Genomic DNA, 15207 nt, shown 5'->3' on the forward strand with positions numbered 1-15207 from the left:
GCTAGTCTAAGTCTAAGCTGTCCTGTCAATTAAAAATGCCTAAAAATGCCCCAAAAAAGTATCTTCAAAAAAAAACAACGCTGCTTATTGGGATAAATGTGTGTGCATGTGTGATTTAGAGAAGCACTCCATAACAGTGTTGGGCAGTAACGCATTACTTAGTAATATGTTACTGTAATTGTATTACTTTTCACAGTAACGAGTAGTGTAACAATTTCCGAAAACAGTAATTATATTACAGTTTCTAATCTAAGTAACGCTGCATTACTGCATTCCCCGAATGTGATTTTGTTTTTTGTCCAAGGTAGGCTTTCTTATATGCATGTCTTTGTTTCAAGTATTCATATTGTGCACATGCACATTGTTATAAATTGGTAAGTACACTCTTTTGGGAAGGCTTTCTCAAGTGCCAAAGTGTTTTGTTTATTATTATATAAAAAGGATTGTTTTCCAAGTATATTCATAAAAGCTAAAAGGAGTAGATATGAAATTGTGCACAAAAATTATTTGTCACGTAGACATCACACACACACACACACCTCCTACACACTGCTGTCTATTATTTATTTTGTTTAGTATTTGTTCATTGGACCAAAATGTTCAGAAAATATTGTAATAATAAATATAATTTAGGACAGCAGAGACATTTTTGTGTTATCCTTTCGCATTACACACATTTAGTCAATGTTCTTAAATTCAATTGATTATTGTCATTTTACCATACTGTTCATTTTGAACAGACAGTGTGTTTACTTGGAAAGATTACTGTATATTTCCACTGGATTTGTATTTCCATCGTAAGTGTGGTCTTAAATTTCATTTAGAAGTGGTACTAAAAAGTCTTAAAAAGTCTTAAATTTAACTTGTTTATACCTGTAGCCACCCTGGTATATAAGAAATGGACATACTCATCATGACGTTATGTGTTGGTTTGTGGACTGTGGTTTTGAAGCCTCAAGTTTGGCCGATAGGGCGCCACCATGTTGAGTTTTTGCAACCAGCGGCACCGGACATGACCATACTTGGAGACAGTTGAGCTAACGGCCGTGTGTGGAGCTAGCTAGCCTGCTTAGCAAGGTGCATCTGTAATTCACGTTAACTGTCATTTTAACACGGTTGATAGTTTTTTTGTAGCGAACATTCACAACACTCATAATCTTTTTCAACGGCACTGCTTAAATTTACACAGTGCCGTGGGTACGAGTCACTCTAACCTGATTGACAGGTCGCCATGGTAACAACTTGTCAGTCATAGATAATTTCATCCTGAATCCTGATATGCTAATCCTGCATACTCTGCTTTATGGTCTATTTTAAAATAAATGGGACCAAAGAGACAGGAGCATCTAAAGCTTGTTTCAGACAGAGGCTGAAATGAAGAGCCAGTATAAGATAGAACTTTTTTTTTTACTTTGAATCATGCAATGGAAACAGTTAGTGAGCCGGACTGAATATTATAATGAGATTGTTACTGCACTTTATAGAAATTAGACCGCAGTAAGTAACATTACTGTAACGTTAATTGATGCGTTGTTGCCCTGCAGTTAAAGTTAAAGGTACTTTATTTGTCACATACATGTAGCGAAATCAATTCTCTGCATTTAACCCATCCCTGATGGAGCAGTGGGCAGCCACCCCAGGAACCAACTTCAGATTAAATGCAGTGTCTGGTCAAACGGCATTGACTAAAGAACAAAGCTAATATGTTTTTGATGGTATGGGAAAGCGTACCACAGTGCTAGGACAGCGTGCTGCCCTTATGCTGCATTATTGTGGGTCCCTTTAGTTACAGCGACTGAGAGGTGGAGAAGCTGTGCCCCTTTATGTATGAACGGTGCTATACAAATAAAGATTATTATTATTGTTATTATTAATAATAATAATTAAATTAATTGATTTAATTTTTACTAAATGACCTGGTTCTTGGTGGGGACTTAATAGCAAAGTGAAACAACAGCATAAAAACACAAAATGAAAGTAAAATAAAATAACAACAAACCTCTAAAGTGTACTGAAATCAAACAAATCTTCAAAGATCTGTTAGAATCAGGTGAAAAACATCATAAAAAATAAAACAGGCTGCATATTTAGTGTTTTTAATCATTTATTCGTTAATGACAAATACTTTAAATTCAACATTTAAAAAATGTCTTTATCTGCGGTTGATTTATTTAATAAATAAACCTTGTTATTGTTATTACATATATATGATATATTATGTTTACTATACACTCACCGGCCACTTTATTAGGTACACCTGTTCCATGCTTATTAACACAATATCTAATCAACCAATCACATATCAGCAACTCAGTGCATTTAGGCATGTAAAGACAACTTGCTGATGTTTAAACCGAGCATCAGAAAGGGGATTTAAGTAACTTTGAACGTGGAATTGTTGTTGGTGCCTCGTCTGAGTATTTTTAGAAACTGCTGATCTACTGGGATTTTCACACACAACCATCTCTAGGGTTTACATCTCTGAACGCACGTTGAGCCCTGAAGCCGATGGGCTACAGCAGCAGAAGACCACACCGGGTGCCACTCCTGTCAGCTAAGAACAGGAAACTGAAGCTATAATTCACACAGGCTCACCAAAACTGGACAATGGGAGACTGGAAAAACATTGCCTGGTCTAATGAGTTTCGATTTCAGCTGTGACATTCAGATGGGTCAGAATTTGACATAAACAACATGAAAGCATGGATCCATCCTGCCTTGTATCAACTGATCTGGCCGCTGGTGGTGGTGTAATGGTGTAGGGGATATTTTCTTGTCCCTCTTTGGACCCCTTAGTACCAACTGAGCATCGTTTAAACACGACAGTATTGTTGCTGACCATGTCCGTCCCTTTATGACCACAGTGTACCATCTTCTGATGGCTGCTTCCAGCAGGATAATGACCATGTCACATAGCTCAAATCATTTCAAACTAGTTTCAGAACATGATAATGAGTTCACTGGAGATTCACATCGTGGATGTGCAGCCGACAAATCTGCAGCAACTGCGTGATGCTATCATGTCAACATGGACCAAAGTCTTCCAACACCTTGTTGAAAGTATGCCACGAAGAATTAAGGCACTTCTGAAGGCAAAAGAGGGTCCAGCCCGGTACTAGCAAGGTGTACCTAATAAAGTGGCTGGTGAGTAGAAATGGCATAGGTTTGATGAAGAGATTTACATAAATATATAAAAAACAAAACTGCTGAAAAAACAGCTTCACGTGTTTCCTCATTGTTTCTAAAATCACCTGGAATGATGGGAAGTAGTTGTCGTAGTTGTCGCAGTCAAACTCTGCTTCTGTTGGTTGAACTAGAACTGAGTCCTCTGCAGGACAAGTGGACAGTGTGTATTCCTGCTTTGGCTGCAGTTTACAGTGTGGGGACGTCTCTATGTAGCTCTCATCTCCAACTAATTTCTTCCTGGTGCGCAGCACATCCCGGAGCACCACGTTCCTCGGTAGCAGCAACACGTTGAGGAGGGATTCAGCGTCGGGATCAGCCGGGGGCCTGTAGAACAGCAGAACCAGCGCTCGGACCGGCTCAGCCGGCGAGTCTTCATCCTTGACATTACCGAAACCAGAAAACCCTGTGATGTTTATAACAACGTGAGTTTCTGTGATCTTCTGAGGGCCGATAAACTCGATGCCCTCGTCGTTCACATGAGCGACTGACAAGAACTCACCTCCACCTGTGGAGCGGATCTCACAGTGTGGGAGATGAAGCCGACACACAGACTGCTGCAGACATTTGATGTCAAACAGGGGTCCTGCAGGCTGCTTGTGGTGTCGGGCCAGTAGCCTCCTGTTCCAGGGGACAATCCTGTAAACCAGTTTCTCTTCTCTGCACTGCATTGCGCATGCATGTGCGCCTAACAGTCATGCATGAGGTGTGCCAAAGAAACCAAAACATTTAGGACATGCCCTTTCTTGTTCACCTAATGTATTGTATTACACCATAATAAGGGAGAGCATGTTGTGGTCTGGGAGTGGCTTTAATGCCCTATTATAGTTATAGCAGGATAGTTTTGGCCAAGTAGCAATCAGACAGAGAGCGAGGAACGGCTGACTGTTTGGGGTGTATCTGGACTGCTACAATGGACGGAGATTTATTTATTTTTGCTGAGTTACATCTAAATTTTTGCGGTGATCCTGTCATAATCATGGCTTTGGAGAATGCAGGTAATCAATCAGTAGTAACAACTCCAAAATGCCATATAATCATAGATCCTACTGCATTGGGTATGGCTCCTAGAAAGATGACTGCCCCTACAACCTTGGCTGATTTTCTGTATCATTAGGCCTCAGTTTAAATGGGCTGTGGAAGATTTTATGATGCCTGGATACTTATTTGAGCAGAGAACATCTTTATACACGAAAGCTTGATGAGTTGTTTCTTGCGACACACCGCGCATTCTTTTTTTCGGCCGAAGCGTGGTGTGACTTCAGAAAGTCAGTAGTCTGTAAAGAATTGAGTGATTCAAAATAGATATACAACACACAGTGGTGCGGGTCTGTGCCTGAAGAACTCTACCGTGTAGAAACTGACCTCAAAGTCTACGACCCAGAATCCTTCTTAGATTGTGCTACGACAACTCTGTCATTCAAAACGCAGGGAGGGGGCCCCGGAGCAGCATAAAGGCTACCCCATCATGTCTAAAGAATGGGAGACCTAATTCAGCACCGGTTTTGTGGTCCAGTGGGGAGAACGAGATAGAACCCTTGAAGTCTTCTTACGTATTGATAAATTATTCCGATGGTATAAGCCTCATATTAACTATGTAGTGACAAAAGGAAACTTTTTGGCCCAAAGGATAACTAAGATTAACAACAAATATGGCCTGTGTGGAGAGCCTGCCAAAGAAGTTACTGAACCCCTTACCAATGGCAACTCCCCTGCCCCCCATGCCGGGGCTGGCGGTGTGATTGTTCTAACTACCAGTACTTGTTTGTACAGGTACGAGGACATGTGCAGGTGGTGAGCAACTGAACCATGACAGGCCTAACATAACTCCAGGATGACAACATAGATAACTCCTGGCTGGATGACTTCATTAGAGAGCTGGGGGAAAGAGATTTAACATTTCTCTCTCCTGAAGAAAAAGAGGACAAAGAGCAGGGGCACACCTGTTTGGACACGCTGGACTGTTTCAATTACCACACATCATCTGACTCTACTGTTTGCTGTATTATAGAGGTAACAATATCTTAATATTTTCACAATATTATTCAGCAAAAAGCTAAAAAAAAAAAAAGTGTATATTGCAATATTACAATCTCACTCACTGACACACTACCCTTCTTTTATATTAAAGGGTATATGGGAGAAATTAAGCAAGAGCTTTTTAATAAAAATTTTGCAAGCATGCAAAAACTTAAAAATTCAGCTTTAATAAAAGTATTTTTTCCCAACAAGTCCTGTTACGTTGTGAGTCAAGCACTGTCTTGGTTCATAGCAGCTGTTGAAGTGGTTCAACCTCGGTTGTATACTTTTGCAGGAACTTGCTGAACCAGGAAGTTAAGCCCAGGAGGTAGTGCTGCCATGTCTTTGAGGCAGGAGTTTCAGCGAAGGCAGTAAGGTGATCTGGGCAGGCCCTCCTTCAATATGACATGCCCCAGAAATGGAATATTTGTTTGACCAAATGAGCTTTTGTCAAAGTATAAATTTGCCTGGAGTCACTGTCAATGCAGAAAATTAAAGATTGTAATCTGGATATAAAGGTTATTAAGTTTAGGCCACAGTGTATTTCTTCTGTAAATGTGTTCCAGCTCTGTGGAGCTAAATGCTGCCGTAATGTTGCTTAAAATTCTTAAGAACAGTAATAAGATAGATGTTCATAAATAAAATGGACAGCGGGATAAAGAGAGTCAAAGACCATTTTATCGAGTGAACAAAACAATGTTTGCATGTGAACGAGTGAAAGGTAAGTGAGATGAAATTTCACTGAGTCAGAAACACAGGATGATCTGGACTAACCAGGATGTTGGCAGCATGATGGCGTTCCTTAACATAAAAAAATGTTTTCAGTTTTCAGTTCAAGGAACTTTCTGCACCTGCTCTCTTTTCCTTCCTCATTCCAGTATTTTTTTACTGGAATGAGGAGATGATGAAAGAAAACTCACAGGTCACATGTTTTTCAACATTACTACAGTTTCTGTCATACCTGCTCACACATATTATGTTACATTATATTGTTATTAGTTAGAAATACAGTGACATACATAAATACAGTTTGGTCAAAAGTCATTTTACTAAAGACAGTAATGTCAATCCAATTTCAAGTCACTGTGTGTTAGTATAGCTTTAGTGGAATACCTTACAAAGTCTGCATATTATTTCTGTTTTTCAATGAAAACATAACAATTCAAATCATTTTGGATTACTATTATTATTTTTACCATGTTTGTGTGCAAAAAGTTGGAAAAGTTTGAGCACGTAAACAGCCAAAAGGCTTAAAGACGAAACTTGCTGAAGAAGTCTAGAAGACTAACACCATTACATCTAGGGAAAGTCATTTAGTTAGTTTTGAAGCTGTCTACAACTTATTTTACATTAATGGCACAGCACCCAACCTTTTTGGGCCTCCCCACCTAAACCTTTGAATGGTATCAAAACCCTGTTAAGATGAGCTCAGAAGCGTTATAGATAGGTTTGCCTTTTGTGTCTTCATTTACATCTTTTGATATTTATCTGTAGAAGTTTGTAAGAACCAGCATCTGTATTGACTACTTCTGTTTAATTATCAAACATTTAATTTGTACATTATAATCTCCATTATCTTGATGGGAAAGTTTGGGATTTTTAAAGTGGAGCTAAATGAGGTGCTTATTGATAGTCAGTGTCGTAGCTGCAGTAGATGGCAGTCAGCGTGCCCACAGTTTGGAGAAGCAGAGAGTTGCACCGGCACAGGAGCTAACTAATGTACTGCTGTGGACAGGGTCTGCTGCAAAATGTATTTTAGCCTCCTGATAGAAGGCCGACCAGAAAAAATCGATATCAGTTCAAAGTTACGCTATATGTAGAGTATTATCAGCTCTTTGCATCAGACAGTATTTTCCTTTGGAACTTTATGTTCTCAACAGTAGAACGTCTGTATTCCTACGCATAAATAGCATCAAGTCCAATTAAAGGAACTACTTAAGTAGATATAGAAGCTAAAGAGAAAAATACTTTTGTCTGGTGGAGAGGAGGTGGACAATGTAAGTGCTAAAGCTGAGTCTTAGTCAATGAGACCATTAAAGTTTGTAATCTGGATATAAAGGTTATTAAATTTAGGCCACAGTGTATTTCTTCTGTAAATGTGTTCTGTGGAGCTAAATGCTGCCGTAATGTTGCTTATAATTCTTAAGAACAGTAATAAGATAGATGTTCATAAATAAAATGGACAGCGGGATAAAGAGAGTCAAAGACCATTTTATCGAGTGAACAAAACAATGTTTGCATGTGAACAAAAAGTGAAAGGTAAGTGAGATGGAATTTCACTGAGTCAGAAACACAGGATGATCTGGACTAACCAGGATGTTGGCAGCATGATGGCGTTCCTTAAGATAAAAAAATGTTTTCACAGTTTTCAGTCTAAGGAACTTTCTGCACCTGCTCTCTTTTCCTTCCTGATTCCAGTAAAAAAAGCTTTTGGTATTTTCCAAGAGGAGATGATGAAAGAAAACTCACAGGTCACATGTTTTTCAACATTACTACAGTTTCTGTCATACCTGCTCACACATATTATGTTACATTATATTGTTATTAGTTAGAAATACAGGTGCTGGTCATATAATTATAATTACATCAACAACTTGATTTATTTCAGTAATTCCATTCAAAAAGTGAAACTTGGATATTATATTCATTCATTACACACAGACTGATATATTTCAAATGTTTATTTCATTTAATTGTGATGATTAAAACTGACAACTAATGAAAATCCCAAATTCAGTATCTCTGAAAATTAGAATATTACTTAAGACCAATAAAAAAAAGGATTTTTAGAAATGTTGGCCAACTGAAAAGTATGAACATGTAAAGTATAAGCATGTACAGCTCCAGTACTTAGTTGGGGCTCCTTTTGCCTGAATTACTGCAGCAATGCGGCGTGGCATGGAGTCCATCAGTCTGTGGCACTGCTCAGGTGTTATGAGAGCCCAGGTTGCTCTGATAGTGGCCTTCAGCTCTTCTGCATTGTTGGGTCTGGCGTATCGCATCTTCCTCTTCACAATACCCCATAGATTTTCTATAGGGTTAAGGTCAGGCGAGTTTGCTGGCCAATTAAGAACAGGGATACCATGGTCCTTAAACCAGGTACTGGTAGCTTTGGCACTTTGTGCAGGTGCCAAGTCCTGTTCGAAAATTAAATCTGCATCTCCATAAAGTTGGTCAGCAGCAGGAAGCATGAAGTGCTCTAAAACTTCCTGGTAGACGCTGCGTTGACCTTGGACCTCAGAAAACACAATGGACCAACAGCAGCAGATGACATGGCACCCAAACCATCACTGACTGTGGAAACTTTACACTGGACTTCAAGCAACGTGGATTCTGTGCCTCTCCTCTCTTCCTCCAGACTCTGGGACCTTGATTTCCAAAGGAAATGCAAAATTTACTTTCATCAGAGAACATAACTTTGGACCACTCAGCAGCAGTCCAGTCCTTTTTGTCTTTAGCCCAGACGAGACGCTTCTGACGCTGTGTCTTGTTCAAGAGTGGCTTGACACAAGGAATGCGACAGCTGAAACCCATGTCTTGCATACGTCTGTGCGTGGTGCTTCTTGAAGCACTGACTCCAGCTGCAGTCCACTCTTTGTGAATCTCCCCCACATTTTTGAATGGGTTTTGTTTCACAATCCTCTCCAGGGTGCGGTTATCCCTATTGCTTGTACACTTTTTTCTACCACATCTTTCCTTCCCTTCGCCTCTCTATTAATGTGCTTGGACACATGAGCTCTGTGAACAGCCAGCCTCTTTAGCAATGACCTTTTGTGGCTTGCCCTCCTTGTGCAAGGTGTCAATGGTCGTCTTTTGGACAGCTGTCAAGTCAGCAGTCTTCCCCATGATTGTGTAGCCTACAGAACTAGACTGAGAGACCATTTAAAGGCCTTTGCAGGTGTTTTGAGTTAATTAGCTGATTAGAGTGTGGCACCATGTGTCTTCAATATTGAACCTTTTCACAATATTCTACTTTTCTGATATACTGATTTGGGGGGTTTTCATTGGTTGTCAGTTATAATCATCAAAATTAAAAGGAATGAACACTTGAAATATATCAGTCTGTGTGGAATGAATGTATACATTATACAAGTTTCACTTTTTGAATGGAATTACTGAAATAAATCAACTTTTTGATGATATTCTAATTATATGACCAGCACCTGTACACTTGTAGTCACAGGTAAAGTTTGATCAAAAGTCATTTTACTAAAGACAGTAATGTCAATCCAATATCCAGTCACCATGTGTTAGAATAGCTTTAGAGGAATACCTTACAAAGTCTGCGTTTTATTTCATTGTGGGCCCTCCCATCAGAATCAAAGTAGCCTAATGTCATTATCAAATTAAAGGAATGAAAGCTTGCAGCTTTTAAACAGCCAGCCACAGCGAAATGCAATGCACAGTCGACACCTAAACCTAATAAAACCAGACAGCATTCTATAAAGAAGATGAGTCATAATAGCAAGACTAAGACAGCGATAGACTAGCCTACATGACCAAATCGGTGTTTGAGCACTTTAAGAAATTAAAACATAGCCTAACCGGTGATCAAAAACATGTTAGGTTCTCCAGTCAGTGTCACTGAGCAGTGACATTGTCACAGATCTGGAGTTGGGCACCCGGCGCTGTACAGTGGCTGCCCACTGCTCTCTTGACAGACGGGTTAAATGCAGAGAATGAATTTCACTACATGTGAAAACATGATCCTAATTGAGAGTGCACAATGACACACACATGAAAAAAAGATGATGATTAATGACTGTGCACCACATTGACATCAAGAAATGTTTCATGTCTGCTCATTATGAACACAAAACACAAGTGAGTGGATTGATTACTAGTTGCATGAAGCATAGTGCTTTAGTGTTTGGTCTAAAAAATAATAAGTAAGGTACATTATAGGCACACTCTCCTGAGCTTTTTGCTGTGCAAATTCGTTTATTAAACCATTCAAATCCAGCTGGCGGGCAGGGCCTTCTCTATTGACAGTGTGGCAAGTCCAGATTAACGGGTCTGTGCCAGTAAGATTGATTGTTTTAGTTTAATTGTTCTGGAGAGGCCACGCGTACCGTTACCTCAATTCCGTTTTCACAGCCACAGGTGCGTGGATCAAATACAATGGTTTTGAATGACACCTGCACTGGTGCATTCACTGTCGCTCCTTAATGTAAAAGTTCCACTGTGCCCACATCTTGTAAAGTAACACCAGATAATTTCTCTCTCTGTGTTTCTTTGCAAAATGCTAAAATGGTTCACCAAATATACTTTGGCAGCTGTTAATATACCTGGGCAAGTAAAGTAAATTTGGAAAACACTGGATTTAGTGCAAGTTATTGCAAGCTGTAGACCCATATTGTAAATATTACACTATGAACCTATTTTATTGTTTTCCAGCTATGTGACTATTCTGGTGCAGTCATGATTGATTGATTACACCTGCAAGTTAGACTAATTTAATGAAGTCAAGATGGAAATAATAATAATAATAATAATATAGTAATAACCTCCCTCTTCCCCCCCAAAAAAGATGAAAGAAAAAAGTTTTGAACCGAACCGTAGCTCCATAATTAAAGGTCTGGACCGAACCGTAGATTTGGTGAACACTCCTCATTACTACACATAAGTAGCATTGCCATTTGATGTGGTGGCAAAGTTCCATGCTTTGCCATAAAACCGGAAATTGTTGTAAATTGTAAATCATTGTGGTCATAACTTCACTGTACAAATCTGTACCAAAGATTACATGCGTGATAACGGTCTCGCCCTGAACACATCTACATGCCAATATTCAGTTCTAGTCATAGAGTCACCTACAGGTAACAGGAACTATGAGTGGAAAACAGCATTCAACACCTCACTTGGTCATTACGAATAGTTGGTCATGCCTTTTGGCCTGACAAATTATCCTGTTTTTTTCCAGAACCTAGTGAATGATGATCTCAGGGATTTGTCTTTGTATATTTTGATAACATTTTGATCTTCTCCCACGTCCACCAGGTTCTTCAGCGGCTGCTTGAGAACAGACTTTTTGTGAAAGCAGAGAAGTGTGAATTCCATTCCAAATCTTCCCAAAGTGTGAGTTCCCTTCCTTGCTGTTCATGTCAGCTATAGGGTGCTTCTCAATTCTCTTAATTGCATCCACATTTCCCTGACTTGCGTCTTTTCCTCGCGTCCTAGTCCAGCCCAAAGGGGATGCATGCGAGACGCAAGGAAACCATGCAGGGAGAGAAGAAATTAGGAAATGTGTTTTTAGATAATAGAATCATTTCCTCTGAAGCATCACGTGAAGGGACGTCTGTTGTCTGATCAGCTGATTGCAACTGTCAGTCGGCTTTAACAGCAGGAGAGACTTTCGATGGAGTTTTTATATTTATATTATTTATTTATTATCTGCATCTGTATTTATTGATATTATGATTGTGTAGCCTATTAATTAGGCCTATTTAATAACCCAGAATATGATCTTGGTTTCATTTGATTTATTAGGCTTACTGTTTCAGTGGAAACTGAAATCATCTAAGCTGACTTAAACATAGTTTATGCTCTCTATTTATTTAAGCTTCTGATATCCTTTAACACTGCATTCATTTTATTTTGCAAGTCAAATTACTCGTCACCAATTTAGCCTTTAATTGACTGCATAATAAAAGTTAAGTGGAGAAATAACAGAATAAAGTAGTGTGTGGTCCTTTTGTGAACAATGAACACAGATTTTAACTAGACAGGAAATCATAAAACTAAGTTTTTTGTGTTTGTGCCTTGACTCAGATCTCTGTATCTCTGTGTGTAGACGCTGCCGGCCAGTCCTGTGCTGCATTTTGGAGCTCAGATTCATCTGTCTGCCCGCTCTCCGCCTCAGCTCACCAAATTTACCTTTCTGCACTTTTCTTCAATAAATCATTGAACTTATCCCCTGCTGGTGTCTCTTCGCTCTTTGATATTTTGTGGTTGAACATCACAGTGATGTAGTCAAAAGATAATTTTAGTTAGTTACTGCAATACGTAGGCCTATATACAATAAATCTCATATATCATATATAAACGTATTCACACTTCAATGCACTGCTGGTATATTAGAGAGGTAAAGATGACCTAACATTAAGCCTAGTTCACACTACACGATTTTTAGCCCAATTTGCCGCTCGGCGACCGTCAGGCTGTGATCAGGTGTAAATCAGCGGTTAAAAAAGTAACTAGGTAACATTTACTCTTAGTAAATTTTAAATTACCTACTTTTTACTTTTACTTAAGTAGATTTTAATACTGGTAATTTTACTTGTACTCAAAGTCCATCAAAAAAATCAATAAAGTATTTAATTTATATACAGTTAAGGCACTAAACTTGTTAGCAAAAGATAGCTATTTTGAATTACAACTTTTCGCTTTTCATGCAGTTCGGCTGTTCTCTTGCACTCATTTTTCCATGTGTATGTGTCACAGATGCATGTGTCCAGAGTGCACAGAGATTACTGGAAGTGCACATGCATGCACACAGCGAACTCCTGCTAGGTCCTTTTTGGTTTCTCAAGTTAGAAATGAATGGTCCACCTCGTCAGTTAGCTGATGTTATGCAATGTTAACTTTAAACTTGCCAAACAGGCATTGTTAGATTATAGGTAACGTTACTCTAACAGAGTCACTGAGGAAAGACATGCGGAAACTAGAACAAGTGGCTGCACCTGGACTGAATAACAGACACAATGTTTTAAGTCAGAGAGGTGAGGGGTAGTGGTGATAGGTACCGTCGGTGCTGGGGGTGGTTGCCATTTGTTAAAGACAGGTACTGCTGTAATTAAGGCGATGTTCCAGAGCTGGGTAAAGTCAGATTAGTAACGGTGAGAAATTAGCTGTATGACAGCCGCTTCCAAGTTTGTCTAGGCTCTCCAGCTGTACATATTTTCAACCTGTGATGGCCCATGCTTGGATTCAAAATTATTAGTAATTAGATTATTAATATAATAATAATATTAATGATAACAATAATAATAATATTATTTGTTTAGCACCTCTTCCACATAAAAGTAGGTGTCGTCTGCATAAAATTGAAAATTCACTACATGATTACTGAGAATGATTCCAAATGGTAGCTTGTACAGACAAAACAAATAGGGTCTAAGAATGAAACCCTCTGAACCTGAAAGGATATTGTGTTTATCTGAGAAATGGTCAGCAAGACTGACTAAATAACTTATGACATTTAGATGGTAGGGTCAGAATTTAGCGTAAACAACATGAAAGCATGGATCCATCCTGCCTTGTATCAATGGTTCAGGCTGGTGGTGGTGGTGTAATGGTGTGGGGGATATTTTCTTGGCACACTTCGGACCCCTTAGTACCAATTGAGCATCGTTTAAACACGACAGCCTACCTACCATGTCCATCCCTTTATGACTACACTGTACCCTCTTCTGATGGCTACTTCCATATATAATTCGCAGCCCTCACCACTAGATGCCACTAAAGCTTATACACTGAACTTTTCACTATTGTAGAACTTACAATAAGTTGAATACACTTGAATTTAAATAAATATGACCAGAATTATGGCTTAGTATGAAAAAAGCACATCCTAATATGACTAACAAAAGCATGATATGAATATTTATATCTAACTTCAAAATATATTTTATCCTGAAACACTTAAACATCCGTTTCTTATCTTATTTTAAGTTGGTGATGGTCTTAAATCTAGAATGGTGTCACTAGAACTGACAATAAGTTAAATACCCCTCTTTAGAAATAAAGAGGATGACATGAACAGTGAAAAACAAAATGCTACTGATGCTAATGACTTTGAACCAGGAGACCAGGGTTCGTGTCCCGTTTGAAACAAAAAGTGAACATAATTTTTTTTTAATTGACGTACGTACTTATTTTAACCCAAACCATGATCTTTTCCTAACCTTAACCCTAAGTACATTTGTTACCTAAACCCAACCAAGTACTTTCTGTTTCTAAACTGAACCAATCTGCAACGTTATACGACTTTATTAGCATGTCGTTTCAGAATGGCGATGTTTCGAAATGCTATCGTTTTGTTTTGAATGTCTAACCAGACGTTGCATATTTATTGTTGCTAACTTGACTGGAAGTTGTATGTTTGTTGCTGCTAAGCATTGCTAACTTGACCGCGGGGCTGAGAGAGAGGGGGGAAAAGTGCAGTTCAGCCCTGATCCAAAAGTTATCTAAGAAGTTTTGTGATCTGTTGCACCTTTATAATATTGGCACCCTGACCAGAGTCACAAGTTCAGTGACAAGAAAATGATCCGCATCAGTGCGTGCTCTTTGTTATAAGAGTGCTTTCCTGGAGGGTCACCATCCGGCTTTCCAGCAGGTCTCTTACATCCCCTAATGCCACGCTTCTTGTTCCTTTTCTTATGATGGCTTGCAGGTTCTTCACCCACTTGGGCTTGGGGCAAGCTGCAATCAGAGTGGGCTTGGTGTAGGCCAGTTGTAGGGGGGCGTGTCATACAGCTTAGGGCCTCCTCTCTATGATTGCAGTTTGCCGTCTGCAGCTTTCTTAGGATAAATTTGTTCTGAACGATCTCTAATTGGAAGTTTTAGATGCAGTGCTCCACCAACATATGACAATTTGGCTGCAGGGGTCAGCCACCACAAATGAATCCTGTTCTTGTGGCAAATACTGTAGTCTGGACAATATGGAGTGCTATAAAGAAATGATTGAACTTTGCAAATGGGTGTGGGCACTGACTTATAATCCTCAAAGAACATCTGGGCCTGCATATGGTAACCTCTAACACAGGACAGGACCAGATACAAATGCCTCATTGGCATTAATATCTCCTGTTCTACTTATCAAGCTCTGCTCTAGTGTTCAAACTTGTGTGAAATATCAGGTAACTTTGGGAAAATGGATTTTACAATGGCTTCCACACAGCTAAAGCCACACAGCTGTTTTTATTCAGGTTTGTAGTCAGAGTTAATTTAACACAAAGACGCCACAAGATGGTGCTGTACTTCATGTATCATCTGTGAGCTATG

At 39.2% G+C, this 15207-nt stretch overlaps 1 protein-coding gene and 1 long non-coding RNA gene across 3 annotated transcripts; one reads left to right on the plus strand and one right to left on the minus strand.

Annotated features, from left to right (window-relative positions):
• Positions 1-2775: 2775 nt before the first annotated feature.
• LOC119885146 lies at positions 2776-3854 on the minus strand. Its single transcript, XM_038695356.1, has one exon. The coding sequence runs from the start codon at positions 3852-3854 to the stop codon at positions 3024-3026; it is 831 nt and encodes a 276-aa protein (XP_038551284.1). The 3' UTR covers positions 2776-3023.
• Positions 3855-4047: 193 nt separating this feature from the next.
• LOC119913417 lies at positions 4048-12111 on the plus strand. Of its 2 annotated transcripts, none has more exons than XR_005446445.1 (3): positions 4048-4181; positions 4957-5196; positions 11996-12111. It is a non-coding gene; the product is annotated as an uncharacterized LOC119913417 (long non-coding RNA). The 2 variants fall into 2 exon arrangements; XR_005446444.1 differs by lacking the exon at positions 11996-12111 and adding an exon at positions 5498-7768.
• Positions 12112-15207: the final 3096 nt, after the last annotated feature.

This window comes from Micropterus salmoides, unplaced genomic scaffold (genome assembly GCF_014851395.1).
Source record: "Micropterus salmoides isolate LMB-PRFRI ecotype aquatic unplaced genomic scaffold, ASM1485139v1 Ms_hic_scaffold_1, whole genome shotgun sequence".
NCBI classification, from domain to species: domain Eukaryota; kingdom Metazoa; phylum Chordata; class Actinopteri; order Centrarchiformes; family Centrarchidae; genus Micropterus; species Micropterus salmoides.

Bases quoted from the DNA above. Each gene is read 5' to 3' on its own strand.
- LOC119885146 (XM_038695356.1), bottom strand. From the start codon at position 3,854: ATGCAGTGCAGAGAAGAGAAACTGGTTTACAGGATTGTCCCCTGGAAC.